Below are 25,753 nucleotides of genomic sequence, written 5' to 3' on the forward strand. Positions count from 1 at the left end.
TAGAAGCCATGCTTTGCTATATAAAGTTCACCTAAGCTCTGTCCCAGTCAAGTTGCTTCTTTCTTTTAAGTTGTTTCTCCCATATTCTATACATCTGGCACACTCCCAGACTTCATTGTTCTTCTTAGGTTCTATAAAGCCAATATGTGAAGGTTTGGGGATTCCCCTGTAGCTCTTTTGGAAGGCTCTGGTCCTCACTATTGCCAGATACTTGGAGAATCTATAGCATGAGCATCAGCAGTGTTCCTGATCCAATTATCCATTGATGTGTAACTATCACAAAACTTAGTGGCCTAAAACCATAATTATTTTATGATTTCTCATAATTGTTATGAGTGAGAAGCTCTGGCAAACTGAGCTGGAAAAATTTTGTTCTGTGTGGCATTAGCTGGGTTCCCTGGGTGTTCACCTCATGTCTGGGCTGTTATGGAGGGCCTGAGATGACTTCACTCACGTGCCTGATACCTAGGCTGGGATGGCAGTACCATCTGAGTGCTCGATGGCAACAGTGTCTCCACACACCCTCTCTAAAAACTTATCTCTAAGAACTTATCTTGGGCTTCTTCATATTAGAGTGGTAACAAAGTGTTAGACTTTTTTACGTGGCAGCTTAAAACTTGAAAAGTGTCTCAAGTGGTATGAAGGGGAACCTGCCAATATCTCATTGCTTTGGCCCCTGCCTGGCACTGCATAACTTCTACCCAACTCTACCGATCAAACAGTCTATACAAATTCAAGGTGATGAGGGGACATAGACCACACATCAAATGGCAGATGTGCCACCTTAATCCACCACAGTCTGCCCTCTGATCACAAATTACATATGTTTCTCCCACTTGCGAAATAAACATCCTGATATCTAATCTCATGATACCAGGCTAAGTGTGGAGGTCCAAGATCTCATCAGTGCAGGTTCTCACATACAGACAGAGCTCCTCAGGAGTGGTGCATCTTGGCCTTGGCAGGTTGAAGAATGTGTGGACTCATATGGCAGTGGTGAGACAGGGATGATATCCATCCACATTCATACTCAAGGAGTGTGGAGGTGGGAGGCATGGAGCACTCATGGTTCATAGCAGTTATGAAATCTTGCTGGGCACACCTTTCCAATATCTGGGTCCAGGTCCAGTGATCTTTGTCCTGAAACCATTTCTAAATTTCACATTCTTACTGGGAGTAACCAAGTGATGAGAAACAGTTTTATTTTCAAACCCTGCTCTATTTCCTCTAAATTATACCTGAAAACTGAATAGTTGCTTCTTTGGTTCCTCTCTTTTCTTATAATAAAATACAAAATGTTTATATTTTACTTGGAAGTCACTCCAGCCAAATCCACAGATTCGTTAATTACCCTTTCTGTTTTCCAAATCACTAGAGGTGACAATGTTCCCAAACTTTGTGCCACTATATAACAAAGATCTACTTCTCTGAAACCTCCAGTATTATTTTCCTCTAAGGTCTCACCAGTGGTTTTCTTGAGGCCCTTTCAAAGCTTGCTCTCATGGCATGAACCCATAGCCAAAATCACATTTTAGGTTTTTGTTGAAAATGCACCTATTTCCAAGTACCACGTGCTTTTCCAATAGCAAAACTTAGTGTTTTAAAACAACCATTCTATTATATCTCATGATTTTGTGAAATTTGAACACCAAACAGCTGGGTAATTCTGCTCCATGCAGTATCTGTTGAGTCATGTAGTGGTGTGCACCTTACAGGTAGGTTCATCTAGCCAAGACAGCTTCTTTAAGTCCTAGTCCTTGGCAGAGGTTGCTGGGTCTTATCCGCCCCCGGTATAGTCTTGAGGTCTCTCCCTGTGATCTTTCTCGCACAGTAATCATACTTCTTACATGGCAGCTTGGGACTCCCAGAAAGAATATTACAAGAGACAGGACGTGGAAGTTCCCAAACTGAAACCCAGAAGATATCACCACTGTTCCCTATAGGGCAAGGCAGTTAGAGAGGAGGGGTGGTAGACTCTATCTCTCAGTGGAAGAAAGGCCAATGAGTTTATGGCCATTTTTAACCCACCACAAGCTCCTCCTTCCCTTCCTTCCTTCCTTCCTTCCTTCCTTCCTTCCTTCCTTCCTTCCTTTCCTTCCCTTCCTTTCCTTCCTTTCCTTCTTTCTTTCCTTTCTTTCCTTTCTTTTCTTTTCTTTGCTTTAAAAAAAATTTTTTTTAGTTGGAGGAATGTAATTAGGTTTTTATTTATTTATTTTAATGGAGATTCTGGGGATTGAACCCCAAACCAACTAAGCATGAACTCTACCACTGCGCTGTACCCACACGCCCACCACAGATCCCTTCTAAGTATTCCCCAGGAAAGTATACAGTAAGATATCATTTGTTAATTGTTAATAAACAGACATTGGGTGATAACTAAAAGGCCTTTGGATTTAGAACTTAAAATTTTAGTTCCAGCCCTGCCATTTACCAGCTTCTTAGGCAACTAACATAACTTTTGTGAACCTACATCATTTTGTTTGAATCAGAGATCCTTTCTGACAAGATTAAGAAAATCAATTAAATTCATGTAAAAAAGCATTCTGAAAAATGGAAAATACCATATTTTGATTATTCGTTGTTTTATACTTTTGTATTTTTAATATACTTTTGATTATTCAGTAATTGAATGTCCATTATGTGCCAAATACTGTATTACAATAACAGTTTTGGTGCCTAAAATGTATATGCGTGGTCCCCGCCTCCTAGGAACTTAAAATCAGGCATTAATCTTGAACCTCCAAGTCATTTCAGTTGAGATGTTAGACTAGACATTTAGTTGTAAAGGAAAAGAAGAAAACAAAAGAATAAAATGCTAGAAATGTAACCTTGAGAAGTGAGTCTATTTGGTGAACTCAAGATAGGGATTATATACTATTTTTAAATTTCCTGGAATGAAATTCTTTCTCTCTCTCACACATAGACACACACTTACAACACATAAATTTATTCTACTTTTGCATGATGATTTTTCACAAGTTATGTTTATAAATGGATTACTGCCTGAATACTTAAAAGCCCTGACAACAAACACGTTTCATGTGTATCATCACAGAATGGTTTTCGAATTTATTGAACTTCTTCATCTCACTGATGTAGAAACAGACCCACAGAAGTTCATGGTGGGCCTAAAATTATGTGACTAATTATTAGCTGAACCAGGACTAAAACCCAGATCTTGATCTTGGAAATTTGTCTTTATTCTGTACCTAATTGATTTAAGTTGTACTTGAAATTCTGGATTAAAACTTGTTATCCCTCAGAACTTGGAAGACATTTTATCGTTGTCTTCCAAAAACCTGGTTTTGCTGTTGAGAAGCCTGATACAGACTGGATTTTTGTTTGTAACCTGTTTTTTTATTTGTTTGCCTTTCTGGAAACTTTTACAATTTTCACCCTGTCTTGTTCTCTTAAATCTTCAAAATTCTTTGCTGTGGATTTTTTTTTTTTTTTTTTTGATGTTTATTTTCTTACTTGGTAATGCCTTCCTATTTGAAAACTTAGATCTTCGGTTTTGACAGGAAATATTTGGCTCATTTATTTGATAATACTTGGGGATATCCTCAAGTTCCTGCATTAATTTCAAAGTAGAAAATAGTACCAGAAATTCAGGCAGAGACAGTTGTTATTTTAAATTGAAATAAATGTTTAGTAGGAACATACAGGGGGGCATCTAGGGCACTATTCTGAATTACACAGTCCCCACTTTGCGTAGCAACTTCAGCATTTTCTTACTCTCTTTTAAGCAAATGTTTACCTAAATAATTTGAATGACTTTTTTGCCCTTAGCACCTGGCTGCCGTGGAAGAGAGAAAAATCAAGTCTCTGGTAGCTCTCCTGGTTGAGACACAAATGAAGAAACTGGAGATAAAACTTCGACATTTTGAGGAGCTGGAAACCATCATGGACAGAGAGAAGGAAGCTGTAAGTAAGGGGAATTTTTATAGTGGCTTTTTGGCAATTAAACTCTGACCACCTTTCATAAAATGCAAGTTAGAGCAAATAAATGGTAGCTTAATTTGTTGGTCTCTGTGGCTATGATCTAAACTTTTTTCTGTTTGCTTTGCCCTTTCAAAAGGATTATCAGCTAGTGCTGATAAATGAAAAGAGTTCTGTTCGCATTCTGCAATTATTTAAACCTCTTGGCTTTCTAGATATACTTAATGGTATCAAAATCTGCCTTCTACAAAAATTGGATCTTAGGTTTATTTTATAACCTACTTGTTACAAGTCAAGTAGAGTACATGTTGATTCATTATTTGATTCAGGGATTTTCTTATTTCCTGTCTTCTTCAATATAAGTATCAGAAAGTAGGGGTTAATCTCATCTTGAGCTAGGAGCCTGGTTTCTGTAATCCCTTTTAACCAAACCTTCCCCAGATGCAGCCTTGGCCTCTGTCTCTTCCATCCTTCCCCTTTATGGGGACAGGCAGGTGGAACCAGGCCTAGCAGAAGGCTCTTAAGCAGCATTTTCTGGACCATACACTTGATATAAGGACATGGCCCAAACAGGACCAAAAGAAATATTTAAAAGGCCAAGAATGAAAGAAGCCACAAAAAGTAAGAAACATAGAAGCAGAGAAAATATTTGGTTATCTCAAGGAAATTTTTGGAGAAACAGAGATTAAGCTCTTTGGAGAAACTTGTTTTTTAATGAGTTGACTAGGAAAGAAATTGATGACTTTCTAAACAATGGGCTATATTTGAGGGTTTAGTTAGTATTTTTTGTGATTGTTTGGACTTTTTCGTCTACGTACCAAATACTGGTGTCTCTAAATGGTAAAAAACCCTAAGATTAAATCATCCCCAAAAAGTTTTAATTTCATGAATCTGTTTGCATTTGTTAAACTATTTCTTAGTTTTCAATCCAAGTCTTCTGGCAAATTCTTTATGAAGAGTAACCCAGTAACTATCACAATAGCTCATTTTCATTTTGTCCTAAGACCAGCTCTGCCACTTGGACAGGCATTCTGGTCCTGTGAGGAAGGAAAGGCTGCTTCAGTAACTGTCCTGCCCACACTCTAATCCATCCTATCTCCTGTTCCCTGGCCTTATAAGTATTTCCTGTTATCACTGATCCTTTCTTGCCCCAGAAGCTACTGGCCACCCTAGTCTCATCTCTATCGCCTTTGTGCATCAGCCGTGCCACACCACACTGCACCATGTGCAGGCTTCCCTCACGGCCATGTTCTCTGCTACCTGTGTGCATCCTACTCCTCTGCCAACAAGGCCCTTGTCCCTCCTCTTTACTTACCTCCTGCATCCCTCAGCCCTGCACCTGTGGGTGACATGCCCTCCCATTTGCTGTTGCAGTAGCCTAACAGCACATACCATGTTGTACTTGCTAATTAATGCGTCCACCTCCTGTACCTGGTGGGTACTCTGTGAGGATAGAATTAGTCAAATGGCTTTGTTCATGCAGAATTGGCACATCATAGGCGCTTGTTTAGTATCTGTTGAACAAATATATGCCAGCATCAGTGTTAAAAGCTGGGAAAGTGGAAAGGAAAGTCCACCCTTGGGGGACTTACTTCAGTTTAATGGGAAAGACAGTCAAGAAAACAAATCACATTATAGGGTGTTAAGTACTCCTGTGGGAACAGAGGAGGAATACCTGGAAGATTCAGAGGCTATTGGAAAAAACTTCCTGGAGGTGAGCTGGAGTGTTGAAGAATGAGTATTTGTGTTTCTCTTACCCTAATAAGCTGCCCTTTTGTCATTTAATAGGTTTTTTGGGGGGACTTGGGAAAACAGGGGGCTATAATATAATGGATTATTGGCACATGAAGTACTCAAATGATGATAGCGTCTTACTTCCCACCGGCAACCAGATACCTTACTGTCGTTCATGGAGCAGAACTGATGTATTAGCCTGGAAGATTGGCATGACCCTAACTAGGCACTTAATAGAACCATGTTTAGATTGTCAAGGGGCTCTTTTCTCAGCTATAAGTCACTGTCTCTTCAGAGAGTAAACTTGTGGATTCCCCCATTCTTTTAAACCCCCCCGGTGGAACTGTCACCTGGAATAACAGAGCTGCGAGCCCCTTCCCAGTTCCCTCCAGTGATTCCCAGACACCCAGGCCAGTGTAATGGTTCTGCTTCCCTTGTGCTGTGGATTAATAGTCATTTATCTCAAAGTATATAACTCCACTGTGTTCTTCGTACTTGAATCTTTTTTTAATGTTAATATTCTGTATGCTCCGATTAGAATTTTACACAATAGTCTCTGAATAAAACAACACAACTGCAGATGTTGGGAAAGCATTCTGCTGAATTTTTTTCACCACACAAGATTGCTCTTCTGAAATCCTTTGGTGGTCAGCCTGCCTTTTCTTTCTTAATCAGCATTTAGGGCAGGAAAATTCTTTGTACAGGACTGGCCCTGGCCACTGAGTGTCAGTTGCATAACTGTATTAGTTATTGCTATGTGAAAAATTATCCCAAAGCTGTGACTGAAAACAGAAAACAGTACCTCACCCAGTTTCTGAGGGTTAGGAGTCTTAGAGCAGCTTAAGTGGGTGGTTCAGGTTCGGGGTCTCCCATGAGGTTGCAGTCTTCTTATCCTTCAGCCAGGACTGGAGGATATACCACCAAGCTTGTTCATGTGGCTAATTGCAGGAGGCTTCAGTTCCTTTCCGTGTAGTCCTTTCCACAGTGGATTCCCCCAGAGCGAGTGACTGGAAAGAGCAAGAACATGAAAGAGCACCCAAAACGGAAGCCACAGTGTCTTTTATAACCTAAACATGGCAGTCACATCCCTTCACTTCTGCTGTATCCTCTCTGTTCCACAGACCAACCCTGATTCCGGGTTGAGTAGGACTATGGGTAGACATGATTCAGTGGAGAAGGTGTAAATATTAGGAATTCAGATCATTGGGGGACCAGCTTGGAGACTCACTGTCAACAGCAACCAGAAATTCTTACAAACCTTAAGATGGCTTTCATTCACTTTGTTGCACAATTAAGACATAATGTATTTTTTTCCCTCCTAGCACTAGTATCCTATCCTTCCCTGTGGGTGAGCAAGGCCATGGCTGTTTTCCTACTGATGATTTCCTCTCCTCATAGGACTATTGTGAGAATTAAATGAGGAAATATGGCATGTGCCTGGCACAGTGCCTGGAACACACAATAAGTGTTCAGTAAATATTTATATGCCTCCCATTATGAAGACCAGTAATCAACTATGTATTAAATTCTTAATATTTATAAGCCTTTGTTGGCTTTATGAACATTTATTGGACCAGTAACTGTGCTAAGCCACTTCATATGGATTTTCTCATTAAATCCCTCAAAAACTATATGAGGGAGCCATTACCAAGAATACACTGATTGCTTTGAATCTCCTTGGAAGAGAGTCCAGCAATGATGCTGGATGGGAACATAAGGCTATTTTTGTTAACCCCTCATAGACAAAGAGACTGGAGCTTTTGTGTACCTCAGGTCACACAGTTTATAAAAGACAGCCAGATCTCAAATCTGTGTTTCTTTAGCGCTATGTTTTTACTGGCACTTCATAATTTATAAAGAAATGAGCCATTCTTATCTCATTTTAATCTAGAGACTCTTAGATATGCAAAGTTTTATCACCCATCCATTATGACACAAGAATATTGAAATTGTGGAACATGAGCAGGTCAGCCAGGAGCGGAGCATTCTAACCTGCTGCCTGGTGCTCTCTGTCTGCCACTCTGCCTGAGTTCACTGGAGGGTGCTGTCCTGCTCATCTGTAAGCACTAGCTTCAGGACATACTTTTTTGAAGTAAACATTTGGTTTTGTTTATGTAGCAATAGATTTCAAAAATCTTTTCTTAGACTTTAAGAATCAGATACGAAGTTTATTTTTTTCTCTAATGACTTAAAACCAGGTGTTCTCAGCAGGGGAGAACATAGCTCAGTGGTAGAGTGCACACTTAGCATGAACGAGGTCCTGGGTTCAATCCCAGTATCTCTGTTAAATAAATAAATAAATAAAAATAAACCTAATCACCCCCCCAAAAAAGATAAAAATAATTTTTTTAAAAATCAAATGTTCTTGAGTCTAAAATTTTACATTTTTTATAGGTATTATGAATGTACCTATAATTAGAGCTCAGTAGCTATTGTTACAGCCCTTTCATAAAGTACTAATATTAGAGGGAGGCAGTTACAGAATGTACAGAGTCTGGGAAATGACACAGGAAAAGCTATTGACTCCAGTTGAGGTGAGATTGTTGGGCTGGTTTTGCAACTCCAAGGGTCTGCCCAACTGAGCAGCCTCATATGCCAAGCAGATAGCATACCTCAGTCAAGAGAGCAGGTTTCAGATGTGGGCAGTGTTTGGGATTGGAGAACACTGGAGGCTGGTTCCTACCTAAAGCATTCTTACTTGGATTTAAGGAAAAAAAATATTTTGAGGCCAATGAGAATGGATCTGTGAGCTGATCTAGTTTATAGCTTCTAGCCTAAATGCTCTCTAAATCTCTGTAGGTCATTTGGCTAGGTAAGAAATTTTATACCTTCAGAAAAGAGACATTGTAGGAAATTCAGAACTGTGAGAAACCCAGACCGTGTCCTTTTAAGATGGTGAGGGGGTAGTTGAGACATTGACACATAAAGATACCGCATGAGGTAATGGGGCTGTGGAAATTCAGAGGAGGAGAGACTATGGTTGGCTGAAATTATTAAGGAAAGCCTTCTGGTAGAGGAGGAACTGATCTGAGCATAAAAAAGTCCCCAATCCAAAAATGTAAAAGAGAAAGGCATGATTGCTGAGGAGACTGAAAAGTCATCCTACCCAGAGCTGGTGGCTTTCGCAGCATAGGTGACGGATTAAGTTCATTTGTTCCTTTTGCTTGCTTCAGCAGCACATATACTAAGTTCATGTGTCCATTGGCAAATATTTATTGAGCACCTGCTTTGTTCTAGGCATATTAGATACTGGGGATACAGTGGTGAATAAAACCCAACAAAACTCTTTGCCTTGGTAGAGCTTAAACAATTAATGAAGGATGTTAGAAGATGTTAGGTGCTATGTGTGTGTGTGCATGCGTGTATACTGTGTATGTGTTCATTCCGATACATTACAGGCTGGGGAGGGGAGATGGGAAGGGCAAGGGAAGTATTTCAGTTTTAAGTGGTATCATCTGAGTAGGTCCTGTTGAAAAACTGACAACTGGGCAAATGTTTCTAAGCCCTAGAAACAGCCAGCATAGAGGCTGTGAGGCAGAAGCATGATCGACCTGTTCAGGAGATAAGGAGTAGGGGCTGGAGCAGGAACGAGGTAGGAGGAGGAGGAGGTAGAGGATAAAGTCAGAGATAATGGAGGCCTAGTCACAGAAGCTCCTGTAAACAAACCATCCATTTTACTCTGATTGTAATGTAGAATAACACAAGGCCTATGTTATTTATTCCATAAAAATGTGGAACACATGCAGAGGACTGGCATGATCTTCCTTATAGTTAAGTGGGTATCAGTCTATCTGCTGTTTGTAGGGAATAAATTAATTAAAAAGTGACAAAGTTAGAAAAAAGGCTGCTAAGATAACCACATGAGATGGTTGGTCATGACGGGCTGTGGAAGAGAACGGTCAGGTTCTGGGTAGACTTTAAAGGTATTGCTGATAGGACGTCCTCACACATAGGAGGTAAGTTTAGAAAAGATCGTTGTACTTTGTGACAAATTAAGGGAAAAAGAAGAAAAAGTGAATTTCATACTGCCCCTGGAGAATTGTACTCAACTTTGTTTTCTGCATATTTGTAGTAATTCATCTCTGTGCTGCCTGCTGTATAGTTGAATCTCTTGTTAGACGTGCACCGTGATACTATGGGTGGCCAGGATTAAGAAGGCTGTACTTACGAGCAGGTTTAGTTCTGAATCTAAAGATGTGTGGCCTCAGGTGGCAAACACTTTGTACCAAGGACAGAATGACCAGTCACAGCAGTGGTGCTAGCTCCCTCTTTGGATTCCACCTCCAGAAGCACGCGTGAAGGCAGAAAGATGCAGTTTTGTTGTTTATTTTTCCTCAGGAATGAAGACGTCTGTTTTTTCCTAAAGTGGTTGTCTGGTTACTGACACCAAACATTTCAAAGGAAGGTGTGTTTATTTATTTCAGTTATGGTGCCAAGTAGTCAGAGGCTTCAAGTCTTAGCTGATATTCCGACCCTTGGCAGTGTAGATGGATTTTTGAGGCCCCCCCACCTTGTTTTATTTTTTCCCACCCCTCCTCTCTGTTTTATGCAAATACAGTTGGGAGAAGAGCTCTGTGTGCACCTCAGCTGCGCTTGCAGCTGTGAGTGCGCGTTTGGGTCTTGGTGTAGAAAAGTGCTCTGTTATGTTCCGTTTCCACTTGGATTTGGCTGCTTTATACATACACAGTGCAGGAGTGAAGAGGGCAGGAAGGCAGGGTTTGAATGCAGTGAGGATTGGGGGGTTGTCTTTAGATCAGGTCCACAGGCAGCTTTGTATGAAAGTGGGTTCCCTAGAGCCAGATTGAAACCATGTAAGAAAGTGAACAGATTCGTTAGCACCCTGTTTACATGAGTAATCTACACTATTCAGTTTAACTATTGGAACTTTATCTGTAGTCCTTGGAAATAGAAAAGGGAGAGAAGAAAATCAAGGTATCTGAAGCATATACTTGGGCAATTTTAGTATCTTGTTTTATAGTTACAAATATGTGTCATGACAAAAATTTTCAAATAATGAATAAATTGAAAAGTCTTTTTTACCCTTAATTTCATCCCTAGCAATAATCACTAATAATAGTTTTTTTAACATTTTTTATTGAGTTATAGTCACTTTACAATGTTATATCAAATTCCGTTGTAGACTAATAATAGTTTAGTGTCTTCCAGAACATTTTTAGTGTGTATATAATGTTTGTACATGGACACAAAAGGTTTTTTTTTAATATAATTGGCATTATGTTATAAATATTGCAGTTTGTGTTTTTTTTAACTCAATGTATCTAGACATAACTATACATAAAAAATAATACTTTAATGACTGTCCTTATACAAATTATGTACAGTTTTCTAGGATAAATTTCCAGATGTAGAATCACTGGTTACGTCAATTTAAAATTTGCTCAGTACTGTCAAACTCTACTCAAAAATTCCCAGTTCACATTCACATCTGATTACTACAAAAATGAATGCAGTCTTCAATTGGATTAAATAAAAAAAAATGTATAACATGAGAGGTATTTCTTTTGTCTGGTGGGGCCAGGACATGTCCATATGCTCTATTGTATGTGCCCCTGAGCAGAGGTGGTCCTTCTGGAGCCAGGTGGTAGCCTACTGTCTGAATGTTGCTCTCACCTCCCAGGGCCTGTTTATTCCACACTGAATCTTAACCTTAAACTGGGTTCCTTTCAGGTGTGCAGTGTGTGTTTAATCATACCCTTTTTAATCTTCTAATTACTTTCTTTTAATTACCCTTCTGAGTTTTGAAAGGACAAATGAAGCTCAGGAAAAAATAAGTGTAATTGAGGTTAGTTCTTCTGTAGACAAGGAAGATTGGGCAAATTTTTCTTTCCAAGATTGATACTAGTCAAGTCCCAAAGAAAGGCTGGTTTGGTAAAACAAAACAAAAGAAAACAAAAAAACAAGAAACACTGAGATAGGTAATGCAGAGACTAAAACTTCTCTTCAGAGACACAGACTCTCCCTCCAGTAACAGTTCAGCCTTTTATAAAGCAGATCTTGACCTATATTCCATACTTATTACATAACTACAGGACTTCAGCCAAGCTGTCCAGGCCAGTAGTGGCTCAACAAAAACATAGGTTGAGGTCCTTTTCTGGCAACCTCTAAAGTGTAACCTCAGCACAGTGCTAAATTTCCTAGAAAGAATGATTAGGAGAAAGCAAAATCTAGGGCTTATAGTCAGAATCTTTAGATTACTTTTTATCTGTCTGCCTAAATGCCATACATTATCTCGCTGATTAGTTGTCTTGTAGAGCTGGACTTCCAGAGGATTCTCTTGTTATTTTTTTTAAGATTTATTTATTTTGTTCTTTTTTTTTTAATTGAAGTACAGTCGGTTAAAGATACGGAACGCTTCACGAATTTGCATGTCATCCTTCCACAGGGGCCATGCTAATCTTCTCTGTATCATTCCACTTGTATATGTGCTGCCGAAATGAGCGCTCTCTTGCTATTTACATATCGCAACTCCCTTCTCATCATGAAAAGAAGGATAAGTGAAATTGAGCCAGGCTTTATTCTCTTCAGGTCACCCTTAGAAAATGAAGAGCCCATACCAGTCTGTTAGACCATGGTAGCACCCTGTCTCCTCTCTCCTGAAAACTCACAAAATCATTCGTTTCAGTAGATCTCCTTTTCCCAAGGAAGACTCTCTGCAAGCCAGCTAAACAGCACCCAGGACATAAGCTTTACCATATGTTCTCTCCGTTTCTTTTCCTCCTCACCTGACCTCTTCTCCTTATGCTGTGGCCATGGCCTGTCTTCCCACACCCCATCCATCTGTGGACGTTCCCTGCTTGCTACTCCTGATGGCCAGTGATACTGCTCTCTCGGTTCCACAACGACTTCCCCCCCAAGCAGCTCTCTGCTAAGAGCCCAGATTCTTAAATTAATTCTCATGCGTATTCCGTCTAGATTTTGCTAAGGATAGTAAGTAATATTTATCTATAGAACTGGCTGCTCCCGAAAGCTAAAATGTTGTTTCCTTAATTTATGAAATGCCTAGGAATAGTGCTCTCCAGCAGAAATAATGTGTGAGCCATATATGTAATTTAAAATTTTCTAGTAGCCACATTAAAAAATAAACAGTAAAATTATAATGATGTTTTATTTAATCCAGTATACAGATATAATATTACTTCATCATGTAATCAATATGAGTAATTTTTTTCATACTAAGTCTTCAGAATTCAGTGTGTGTTTTACATTTACAGCACATCTCATTTCAGATTAACCACATTTCAAGTGCTCGTGAGCCGTTGTGGCTGCTCTAGAAATACTTCCCAGTGACTAAGATCTTGCTGTTGAAAATGATGGGATGGAACATTATTGAAAAGAAATAATGCTGTTAATCCTCCATATGATCTTTATACTACTGGCTTCTAGAAATCTAGATTTTTGTTTTCCTTCATGTTCAAGTTGATTTTCTCTACCACCCCTGGGTTAAAATAGTTTTGATAGCATTTAAGGTGAACTCCATTCTCTGAGCTCTATTAGCAGGCATATGGTTTCTGAATTTCCTGGCACATATAATAACTTATTTCCCTTTATTTTATTTTGGGTCCCAGAAAGATTATCTTGAATATTGAAATGCTTATATTTTTCAAACCACGATTCATGGAAATTTCTATTTAGGCATGTAAAATATAACTGAATATCTCACCCAGTATAATTTTAGGTGCTTGAAAGCTATGATTTACAGCAGCACTGCCAAAGTTCAATACAGAAAATATGTGTCTTAGCACCTAAGGCCAGGTCCACTCATCCAGAGCATTTAACTCTAGGATCACATTCCCAAACAGTAAACAGGAAGATCACTTTCAGAAGAGAGCACCTGGCAAGGTTGGTTAGACTTGAGGCATTAGTAACTGAGGGACTGTTAAAGGGACAAGGGAGGCTTGTTTTACCTGGGGAAGAAAGAGTAAGGCAGTCGTAGAAACTGTTTTTAAAATATCTGAAGGCCTGCCAAACAGCAGGGATTACATGTGTCCTAAGTTCAAGAGGCCCCCACTGGGTGAAGGTTACAAGGAAAGGCAGGCCTTATGCTTACCATAGAGAAGAACTTGACCTCATGCTATTCAAGAAATAATGCCTTTTCTCTCACCATGGATGTTGTAGGAGGCGAGGTGTCTGTGTAACTGTGATGAGGTAAGGGAAATTGTGGCATCACGTGGATGTCCTATGTTGGCATCCAATCCTGAGAGCCTTTCCTGATATCATGTCTCTTCCCTTTCCATTTCTTAACAGTTAGAACAACAGAGGCAGCAGTTGCTTACTGAACGCCAGAATTTCCACATGGAACAGCTGAAATACGCTGAGTTGCGAGCTCGACAGCAAATGGAACAGCAGCAGCATGGGCAGAACCCTCAGCAGGCACACCAGCACTCAGGAGGACCTGGGCTGGCGCCACTTGGAGCAGCAGGGCACCCCGGCATGATGCCTCATCAGCAGCCCCCTCCCTACCCTCTGATGCACCACCAGATGCCACCGCCTCATCCACCCCAGCCAGGTGAGGCGAAGGCTCTGCTCACAGATAAGGTGGGGTCGTCCCTGTGACACAGAGCATCAGAGGGGCAAACCACACTGTTAGTGATGTCTGACTAGGACTGTTCAGAATGTCTGCTGTCATCCAGGAAATTGTAGGCAAGTGAATCTGGTTTTGTAGTTATCACCACAGAATGCCTGCCATGTTCTCTTTCTGGGGTCCTCTTGGCATGATGCCTTTCCTCAGGTAGGTTGGCAGTATATCCCAGAGTTCTTAATTCATCCTTAGATTGTCTACACTTGTTTGTTTTTAATAGACATTTTCAAAGATAGACTCAAAAAGAATAGTACGCTGAACTCTTCTGACCCAATGATCATCACCTTTCTGCCATTTTAACTTTTTGTTGTGGAAAGTTTCTGCTATAGACAGAAGTAGACAGAATAGCATAATAATCCCCAAATATCTGTTGCCTAGCTTCAAGATTATCAATATTTTATCTGTTCCTGCTCACTTTGGGGCTAGAGATAGACTTAAATGTATTTCTAACCAATGAAAATCTTACTTAACATAACCCCCTATATCACACCCAACAGAAGTAGCCATAATTCCTAATAATGTTAGTTAAATATCTTCTTTGTTTGAATTTACTGCTAGTTCTCTTAAGTCTATTTTAATGTGTTAACAGTTCATCCTCCCTTTTTATCTTTTTTTAAATGCCATTCATATGTTGAAGAAACCAGGGTTTTCCGCCTATGGCTCTGCCCGGTTGTGCACTGAGGGTGCATGGTGCAGTTTCACATATCCTTCTCCCCTCCTCTCCTCCCTCCCACACATGTCCCATAAGTAAACCAGAGGATGGCGCTGGGCATTTTAGCAGGTTCAAGTTCACTTTGGTCGGGGGCGGGCATTTCTCTTGTAATGTCAGTCATCTCTTGTTGACATTAAGATTGATCAGTGGTTCCAATGTTAGGCTGATCCATCCATTACAGAGTTCCCCATCAGACTACAAGGTTTTACCTGCCATTAAGAATTGCTTCCTAGTTCAATTATTTCATCGGGTGTTGCAAAATGGTATGATTTCTTAATTTTTTATTCCTTCTGCATTTATTTATTTATATTTTTTCTGCCTTTATTAGTGATTATTTTTTAATTAAAAAAACTTTTCTTCACCAATCATTGAGTTGTCCTGAAAATCAATCCTTATAGGAAAGGCTGGATAAATGCTTTACTTTTCCCTTTATCAGTAAGTTACATGAATAATGAGGTTTTCCCCCCTAAATCACTCCCCATAGTCTCCAGAGGTGGTATAGTAAGGGTTTTTTCTGTTGTGTGTGTACGTTTTTAATATTGTGAATTTACATATTTTTGCATTTTTATGTGTTTCAATCTATGGGCATTATTCTTTTTCATGCTCATATTGTCCCATCTTTAACTCCTGGGTACCCTTTTAAGTTGGCAAATATTTACCACATTTTAACCACCTTGAAAACTTAGCTCACAGTTCTTTCAAACTTAACTACTAACATCATTAAAACCTAAAATGTTACCTTTAATTTCAGCATTCCCCCAACCCCATATTCCTTCCCTCCTTAGAGGACAATATGTGGCTATGTGCTGTGTATTATTGTATTACTCTAGTAACAGTCTTCCTGTAAGATTTTTATAGTTAGATTATAGTAAGGTGCCAGGTGCCTCCCAGAGCCAGTGTTTGGTTTTCTGGGATACAAGTTGTCTGGCCAAGGCATGTAGAGGTGAGCTAAGATAAATACAGAGAGACCTGGGAGGATCCCATCATGACTAATGTCAGTTGGCCTGACTTACTCAAATGACAGAATTTCTAAATCTTGTGGAAATGACCAGCCATGTTTGCCAGAGAAGGCCATAACTGAAAAAAACTATGATCTGACAACTTGAAGTATCAACATGAATCTTTAATTTATAACCCAAAACACGTTTAGGTATTAGTTTTTAATGGCTTGACCCAAAAATGAAGCTAGGTTGACTTTAATTGGGAAGCATTTGTTTTCTCACATACACACTCTATTAAATTGCAGTTATGGAACTTACTGCCATCATCAGACTTGCCACTTGATCTACATGATGTTTGTGGAGTTAGTCTTAGAAGTCTGCCATGCTCATGACACAGGATGCTTTCTTCCTCAGTCCTTCTGTCTCTCTGCTTGAGTGGGTCTTAAATTCTCTGTATGAGATCTAATTTTCTTCAGAGTTAAACTTTCAAAAGATACAAATGCTTGACAGAGTGATGATCACAAAGTGATTTTTTAAAAACAGTAGTGATGTTAAATTTTTAGCTCCAAAAACTGTTGGAATTAATGTTTAGGAGGAAGTTCACTGTGACTGGTATTTGGTTCTCCATGGTGTTAAAGCATCATCATCTGCAGTAACTGTTCTCAGGGAGCATCTAAGGAGCTCCAACATCTGCATGTAGCTTGTAAGAGATGGGGCGATTGCATCGTGGTGAGAACAGGTGTTTGTATGCCAGGCCATTCACCCTCATTATTTTGCTTACTTCTCATTGTCTTCCCTGTACAGTTGAAGAACTGATGCCAGGCAAGGCCACATCGCCTTGCTCCATGGTGGAGCCAGGATTCGTACCAGGCTTTCTCTGATTCCAAAGGGGTATCACAATGCTACCTCTTGTGACAGAGGACTAAGGGGATTTACAGCACACTCAGATACAGCTGTTCTCCTAGGGAGACAATGCCCAAAAAAAACGAGTCCATAAAAAATAGCCTTTGGACTAAAAATAGGTCATTTTTCTCTTTTTTACTTTCTCACAGAAACAGTCTTTTCTTAAGTGAATTTTAAAGAAAAGGATCATTACATGTATTGAGAGTTTTTTTTTAATCTATGCCAAACTATTCTCCTTCCTTAAAATTTTAATTGAAATATAATGTACATATGGAAAAATACACAAGTCATAAGTATTTGGCATGGTGGTTTTTAACAAAGAGAGTATACCTGTGTAACCAACAGCCAGAAGCCCCCTCATACTCGTCTCAACATCTCTCCCTCCCATGGGTAACAGCTGTTTCAGTGTCATCTAGATGGAATCACAAAGTGATTTTTGTTTGTCTGGCTTTCACTCAGCACTGTGTGTGTGAGACGCATCTGCATTGTCATGAGTGGTCACAGATTTATTCCTTCTTTCTCCTGCGTGTGTTCCACTGTGGGTCTCTACCACGAGTTACTCGTCCATTCCTGTTGTTGATGGACATTGACTTCATTTCCATTTTAATTGTTACAAATAGTGAGTGCTGCTGTAAACATGCGTGTGCACGTCTTTTGGAGACTTGGATATACATTTATGTTGTGTGTGCCCCTAATTATTGGAATGTGGTATGTGCCTAGAATGGGTCATAGGATATCCATATATTCACATTAGTAGATGCTGCCAAAATTTTGCCAAAATGGTAATGCCAGTTTACATTCTCTAGCAGTATGTGAGAGTTCCAGCAGCTCAAGGGAATCATTTTTTATGATTTCCCCTTTTGTGGTGTTACTTTGGAATTGAAATGTAAAATCAGGTGTGTTAGTAAAATTAAGAACATCAGTAAATTGAACCCACTAGTTAAAAGTTGTCTTAACAGCACCAGTTCAGAAAAGGTTGATTGTAACAAATAAGTCTGATACACTGTTCTAAAAATTGGGTAAAGTGGCCTTTTGTATCAATGCAGGTGAGGAAGTCTGTAGCGTTTTAGATAGAGAATGGCTTTAGTCTCTGATTTGCCACAGGTGTAAGTTAAGAACTGTGAGCATGGTCCTTCCAACTGATGTTTCCTAGGTTCTAAAAAAGTTAGCAGGCCACAGCATTTATGTTAGGAGGTCAATTGGCTAGCTTTTGGTATTTAGCCAGAATTTATAGTGTGTGTGAAGGAAGAGGAAAAATGAGTCTCTAAAAGTCAGCAGTGCTGGGGAACTGATGAGAAGAAGGTCAAGACAGATTTATTACTGAGTGATTAATTTGTCCAGCTCTCTGGCTTCTTACGAGTTTATATCATTTTGTAGATAAATCACATGTAATCTTTTCTCCACAAAACTGGCCATCAGTTAGTGGTAGAGCCCATTGAGATATGACTCAGTGTTGTGAACCTGCGAGACGGTCATACATGAGTGGGCCTGGCACCAGAGGGGCTAGGATAAATGCACATGTTCCTTTTAGTTTGTTCTTCCACAGTCCTCGCCTCCCCTCTTTAATTCATTCACATGCTTAGAATTTTGTATAGAAAGTTCCATCTGTATGCTGTGGTCTCTCTTCCTGGGCCCTTATTTGATCCTACTCCTAACTCACTCCGGCTTTTTGTAGGTTTTGTTATCTGATAAAGTGTCCCAAGTTGATTTGTTTTCACCAAACAAAAAGTCGAAGAATCTGAGTGGAAAGTTTCTGGTGTACAATTGGCAAATGGAAACTGAAGGTGGCAGTTTTGGCAACCTTCGTAAAACACACAGTACTGCATTTCTTCTTTTCACTTAAACGTGTGTGATTTCATGAAGTATTCCTCAGTTAAAGCCTCACTAGTTCTCCCTGTTAAGGCTGCCGTTCCAAATGGCACAAGGTGAATAGTCATGACAGCCCCCAGTTCTTGAGCACATACATCGTATCCATGACAGCACATGGGCAGTCAAGAAGGCAAGAAGGAGAGTGGCCTAGGAGTGGCTGCTGTTTCCTGATGTCTTCTTGATTGTGCTGCTGACAGTTGAGCAAGGAGGGCACCCCTGACTGCTGCAAGTCTCCTCCACAGGCCTTGGCACATGCCATCATCCCTTGGTATCCATCAGGGATTGGTTCCAGGAGCCCTCCATGGATATCAGCATCCTCAGATGCTCAAGCCTCTTATATAAAATGGCATGGTATACAGTTGGCCCTCCATATCCACAGATGCAAAACCCATAGATACGGGGGAATGGCTGGCCAAATGTATTTAAAGGAAGATTACCTATCAGTAAGTTGAGTCAAAAGGAAATGACAGAAAGCTAGTATGTAAGTGCATTGTAAGCCCTGTTCTCTCCTTGGCTTTTAATAGTAAATGAGGCACTCTTCATACCTCATGGATCTGGAGTGAGCTTCCTGTGTTTAGGGAAGCCTTTGTTATTTGCCTCTGTGTAAAGAGCAGAGGGAGAAGGACATGTTGGTTTAAATATCTTTATGGTTTCCTCATTAATAGTGTAAGAATTTTTAGAAGTGCCTTAAAAAATCAGAATAGGAATTGATCTGATTTGATGAGAATTCAGACATGGTAGAGATGTTTTAACGATAAAACTAAAATATTTTGCATCAGTTAGTAAAATGTTGGTTGTTCAAGGAAATAAAGCAAGGCATTAGGCACTTGGCTTTTAAGCCCCCAAGTTAGACCCACTTATACAAACAACCCTCCCATGGGAAATAGTACTCAGGAAAGGATTACAACCAGTCATTACTTCCCAGCCTCCCCTGCCCTCCCGCACTCCAACTCACAGCCCTGCACTGAAAAGGGAACAGGACTAGCTCATCACATCAGCCAAGTTTTTATTATCTGCAGTGCCTTTGGTCCTGTTTGCATCATGTGATAACAAGGCTGCCGTGCCACTTTCCGGAGTAGCAGGTTACCCTCACAAAGAGAACAGTGAGGGTCCAGTCTTCAACAAAGAGCGTCTGTACAAAAAAAAAAAAAAAAAAAAAGCGTCTTTCGCAGGCGCCCCCTCACCCCCCGGAAGCTGCTGTGGGAGGAGCAGTCTCCGAGGAACGGAGCCTGGGTTTCCCCTCACTTGGCCCTGATTGTGATATTTCCGTTCTCCAGGGGACTCAGCCAGAAAATGTGCTGTGTGCATGGTTAGAAACAGCGACAAAATATGCTTAAGGTTGGAAACTCACAAGGTTCTTTTCCTAGTTTCATGTTCTTTTCCCACCTGCCTCTCCCATCCCAAAGAATAGAAATAAAATCCTTAAATAATACTCCATTAGGTGTGATGTCCGTAACACTTCTGTAGAAGATCTAATAAACCTGAGAGTGTGAAGGATTTTTCCACTAGGCAAAGCCTAATTTTAGCAAACCTTTCCATTTTACAGGCTTCAGATGCCTGCTGCTTGAAAAAAAAAAGCTTGTATGTAGGTCAGACTCCCACCAGTTTATTCTTTGTTCTGAAACCACATCTCTCTCTCACCTCCCTGTCTACTGGGGAAGGAAACACCTGAATTTTTTTTTTTAATGGAAAATACATACACACACCCTTTATTGCGTTTGGTAAGGCCTGCTCCTGTTCATTTGGCCACACTTCTTCATGTTTTAATAAGAATTAATGGAAATGCTTTCAGACATTGTCACCCATTTAAAAGTGGTGAGACCTGTATCAGAAACCAGAAAAGCACAGAGACATTTAGATTTCAAAAGGACAGGGGTTGACTTACAAGAAATTGATTTTTGTCTTTTCTTCAGTCCTCTTAAAATTCTGCCCCATCTGAGTTTGATCCTTAGAAACCAGCTTTTCCAAGGAGAGAAATGACTCCTTTAAGGAGGCAGAGCGGTATAAAGGAAACAAGAATGAGTCTCAGGGTCATAGAGGCCTGGACTTGAATCTCAACTACTTGTTCATTGTGACTTTGGACCAAATTACATAGCCTCCCTGAGACTTAGTTTCCTTATCTTAAAAATGGGCCCTTACTGTTGTGCAGTCTTCGTAACAACTTCGAGGTACTGTTTATTGCCTGGCAAGTGATAGGCCCCAACTCAGAGCAACATTCTGTCTCCTCCCTGTCTGTTTTCTAAATCCACTGCCCTAGGCCGCCTGCATCCCTGGATGGCACAGGGACAAGCCTCACTCTTAGTGCCTCTTACTTTCCTGAGAAGTGTTTGTGCAAGGTCCCACAAGAGGAGTAAACTGCTTTTCTTCCATCCCTTTTGCTATCAGCTCTCCCAAGGAACCACTGTACTCTCCTACTTTGAACACCTGTATCCCAGTGGCTTTATGGCTCTGTTTGTGACAGGAGGATAGAAGGATTTTATTTTACTCTAGGCTTCAGGATTTGTAGCAAGAAAAAGGAAAGATTTTTGTTCAGCTGTTGGGCTTATAGCATTGAAAAACCCTGAAGCTACTCTATCCCGGCTTGTTGCCATCAAGATATAGGGAAATAGGTAATTGGGCCACTGCCGCTGAGCAGGTAGCTTTGGAAACAGCACGGCTGGGCCTGAAGGCGGAGTCTGCAGGCTTATCCCAGTGTGTTTTGAGTAGGTATCATCTCATGGGTCTGTGTTGTTGTCCCACTGATTTTCCTGTTTGCCAGATTGTTTCTGGAGCTAGGTGTGGGTCAAATAACTGACCTGTCAGCTTAGTGGCAACAGGGTTTGCCTCACGTCATCTACTATAGGGATAGGCCCTCTTCCTACAGACCCTCGTCCTCACACTGCACTGCTGTTACAAGCACTGCCTCTGGAGCCGGAGTATCCCAGTCAGATCTGGGTCCCCCTGTTTATACACTTTATGACATTGGGTGAGCTACTCAGTCTTTATGTCTTCCCTTTTCACAAACATGGTGACTTAAAACAACAGAAATGTATTCTCTCACAATTCTGGGAGCTGCTAGAGCAAGTCTTGTTCCCTCCAGGGGCTGTAGGGGAGAGTTTGTTCTTTGCCTCTTCCAGCTTCTGGTGGCTGGTAGCATTCCTTGGCTTGTGGGCACACCTTTCTTTGCTCCATCTTTACCTTGCCTTCTTCTCTCTGTATCCTCTCCTCCATGGGTCCCTTATAAGGACACTTGTCACTGGACTTGGGGCCCACCAAGATAATCTAGGAGATGATCTAAACTCGAGATCCTTAACGTAATCAAATCTACAAAGACTCCTTTTTCCAAATATGGTTACATTTATAGGTTCTAGGTATTAGAACGTGTGCATATCTGTTTGAGGGCCACCATCCCACCCACTGCCAGGTGCCTTTAGAAAGTATATTTGTCAAGCAGAGCAGCCCCGATTACTGGGATACAGTAATGAAGAAAACATGGTGCTTGGAATTAAAGTTTACATCTTAGTTTTTGGTTTTGGGTTTTTTTTTTTTTTTTTTTAATGCTGGCTATTGTATTAAGTCCTTTCACATGAACTGTTTCATTTGAGCACAGAATAGTGTGGTAGAAAGAGAATTGGATTTAGAGTCAGAAGATAGATCTGATTCCTCTTACAAATTCTGTGACCATAAAGCAGTCTCTTAACTTTTCTGAGCTTCTGTTTACTCTCTACAAAAAGAGAATATTTGCTCTGCCTCTTATAAAGCTGTTGGACAAGCCAGTGACATAATAATGCACTACAACAAATAAACAGTTTCCCTGATCATCCAGAAAGCCGGATGTTGAGAATAGAACAGATGTTTAGCTTCACTCCTTATAATAATCTCAGGAAACCAAGGTTCAGCGCATCCTGAGTGACTTGGCCAAGACCACTCATGTGAGTTGGGGTACAGTGGAAATAAGATCATGCTTTTTAGTCTCCATCTGTACTTTCCCTGTGGAGGATGGTATTGGGTGGCTCACTGACTGAGATGCCGACTGTTCAGCCAGGATTTGGGGCAACCCGTGCCTTGCTCTAGACATCAAAGTATAAAATTCTGTCATAGTGCTGAAAACAAGAAGTGGTTGGTACTGAACAGTTGTGTTTCCTGTCACTTACGTGAGCACACTTGGTGTGTGCTCTTCCCTCTTTCTTTCTCTGTACTCAGGGCTTGCTCTGGCATTTTTGTAGAGGCATTCTTCAGTGCTCTCCTGTCACTCTTCTTGAGAGAGAGAGACCTGAGAAGGGCTGGCAGAATGTCCTTCCTAACTGGTCAAGGCCTCTTGTCCAGGTTGAACTTGGTAGAAGGCAGCAGTCTGGGCACATTGATGGACACGGTCCATGTTACCTGTTGTAGTATATGGCTTCCGTTCATCACAGCGAGTCCACTAAAGGTATTCCTTCTTCTCCACTTGGATGGAATTCCGTAGGTCTGGACTTCAAACTCAGCCTCCTGCCTCCAACAAAAAAAAGTGTCTCCTCTCTCCCAGTCACACCACTTGGAATACCATTGAGAAGCACTAGTAGAGACTCAGAGAGTGGGAAACAAAGCATTATGTTTAGTAATGGCCTAAGCAGGGAAGTGTGGTGGGAAGGGAACTGGGAGAGTGTCTCCTGAAAAACAAAAGTGGCTCTTTAACAACTTCAGAGGACTGGCTCCAATTCCTCGAATAATAAGGCTGTCTGCGTGCTCCTTCCTGCCCATAGGAAACTTTGAGAGTTCTGTACCTTCCCTTCATGCCATCTCTCAGGGTTCCACTGTGGTGCCAATCCCACATCTCCCATTCCCAAAGCAAAAGTCCTCCCCAGCCCTCTTCACGTCATCCCACCTGCACGTCATAGGCCAGTCAGATGCCAAACCTGAGTTCTTTCGCCTTCTCAGCCCTACCCCCACTCCTCCTCCGTGCTCTGTCTCCCGCCAGCAGGATGCCTGGAGGGTGCTGTTCCCAACTCTTCTCCTCTTTGTGACCTCATGCTGGCCCTCCTCCTCTGCAAAAGCTTTTTTCCTTTGCTCTAGGCTCAGGTTCATCTGCATCCCTTCTGAAAGCTCTCCACCACACAGGAAATCTGTCCCATGTTCCTCGCTTCTCCAGAACCTTTCCCCCAGCCCCCTGTAGCCTTATGGGCCAAGGCCCCCGCCCTGCTTTCTGTGAATGACTCATCGGCCCCCTTTGCTTTGATTTCTGTCAGACAAACCAAGCATGAACAATTTGGCTTTGTAACCTTTTTTTTTTTTTTAACCTTTTGAACCTGTTACTCCTCAGTGAAAGGTGGATGGTAAATAATAAGTGGGTGTGGTTACCTCAGAGCAAGTGGTGAGTCTGAAGATGCTGCATGTCAGTGGAGTAGCGGGCCAACATTCATATTTTCTGGTTGTGTAACTCAGGCTGAGCCTTGTGCTTAGGACAGTCTGCTGTCATCCTATTCTTAATTCCTCTCCTTCAGTTTATTTACACGTTACCCAAAACTTCAAGTCATTCACATGTTGGTCTTGGTTAACCAGAAGGTGTCAGCTTCTTTTACTTGCTCCTTCCATAGCTCTCCCTTGATCTGCCTGCCACCCCATTATGTGTGCTCATCCTTTGTATGGCTTAGAATGTACTTGCCAGTTATTTCTTTTGTGCCTGTCATTCCCTACATGGAAGGCTCTTCAGCACTGCCTGGATCCATCCCAGCCCTGTGGCACAGGCATCCAGCAGCTTTTAATAACTGATGCTCAGTTGGTGTAAGGGTGATGTCAGTCCAGCGCCTGCTGTTGCTTCCTCTGAGGCAATTTGACCAAGTTGTCCACCAGCAGGTGGGCCTCAGGGCTTCTCTGCTATGCTTTTGCACAATGGTGTTATAGAGCACAGAAAGTTGGGCCAGAGGGCCCAAAACTTGCTGTCCTGTTTATTCTAGGACATAATGTTGATGTACTATGCTTTAAAAAATAGGCCCCAAAGACAGTGGTCCACCTCTCTTCCTGACTCCTGTGTCTCAGTAGAATTCTATTCGTGGACACTCTGTAGTGAAAGGCTCCTCTCTCTTTTGAGTGCTGGGTCAGGGAACAGACATTGGAAGTAAATGGTGTGAGGCTGGAAGCTTTGTGTATCTTTCTTTAAGATGGACTTTTTTCTAAGCCCTGTCAGAATTCCTTACTTGAGTTATCTCCAATACTGTTCTCTATACTTTAATTGCCAGTTAGCTATCAGCTAGTCCCATCTCCCAAATTTTCCAGGACTGGACCTCAAGCCGTCTTATTTCAGGTTGTTTCAGGACTATACCTAGAAGCCTGTATTCAGTTTCATACAGTTGACCTTACATGGATGGTAAAATCACTAGATTAAAAAAAGAAAGAGAAAAAAACTACATGGATTCTCTGTCTTTATTGTGTAGAGAGTATAATAAGCTCTTATATATAGCTTTAGCCTTAGTTTGTGCGCATTAAACTATTCTCCTTCGTGTATAGCTCTTTAAAACCAAGCCCATCAGTGAGACCACTAGTTCAAGAACTAATAAATATCCACCATCATGTCTAAGGCAAGATTGACTAACTACAACCAAATCTGGCCTATCTCCTGTTTTTGTAGGAGCCATAGGCTCAGAATGGTTTTTGCGATTTGAATGACTGAGGACAACTCAAAAGAAGACTATTTATGTCACATGAAAATTATGTGAAATTCACATTTCAGAGTCCATAAAGATTTATTGGGGCACAGCCACACCTGTTTGTTATATACTCTCTCATGCTACAAGAGCAAAGTTGAATTGTTGTGACAGAGACCATGTGGCCTGCAAAGTCCAAATACTTATTACTTTCTGGCTCTTTACAGAAAAAGTTTGCTGAAAGTTCTAAAGGTTCAGTATGAAACTTAATGAAGGAGGTGTTTTTCCTTTTTTATATCTAGTGTCTCCTGTCATTTGTTTCAAAGCAATAGAGAGAGCTAAAGAAGTTGTCTATCTCCTGTGTGTAACCCCCAACCATGGTTCTCCAAGACCAGTGGTTCATGGTGGAGAAGAAAAGGAGAGATTTTTTGGTGAACAAGACTTGAGGATCCCAGTT

General features: G+C 40.9%; 1 protein-coding gene and 1 non-coding gene across 3 annotated transcripts in view; one reads left to right on the forward strand and one right to left on the reverse strand.

Moving 5' to 3' along the window:
• Nucleotides 1-25,753, forward strand: part of SMARCC1 (SWI/SNF related BAF chromatin remodeling complex subunit C1) — a 136,861-nt gene that overhangs the window by 105,777 nt on the left and 5,331 nt on the right. For both annotated transcript variants that reach the window (XM_074344997.1, XM_074344996.1), the window contains exons 25-26: nucleotides 3,790-3,924; nucleotides 13,939-14,200. In XM_074344997.1, coding sequence (XP_074201098.1) covers nucleotides 3,790-3,924; nucleotides 13,939-14,200 — 397 coding nt within the window. The remainder of the gene's footprint in view (nucleotides 1-3,789; nucleotides 3,925-13,938; nucleotides 14,201-25,753) is intronic.
• On the reverse strand, nucleotides 12,032-12,135 carry LOC123613887 (U6 spliceosomal RNA). The gene has a single exon (XR_006721321.1). It is a non-coding gene; the product is annotated as a U6 spliceosomal RNA (small nuclear RNA).

This window comes from Camelus bactrianus, chromosome 17, assembly GCF_048773025.1.
Source record: "Camelus bactrianus isolate YW-2024 breed Bactrian camel chromosome 17, ASM4877302v1, whole genome shotgun sequence".
In the NCBI taxonomy this organism is placed as follows: domain Eukaryota; kingdom Metazoa; phylum Chordata; class Mammalia; order Artiodactyla; family Camelidae; genus Camelus; species Camelus bactrianus.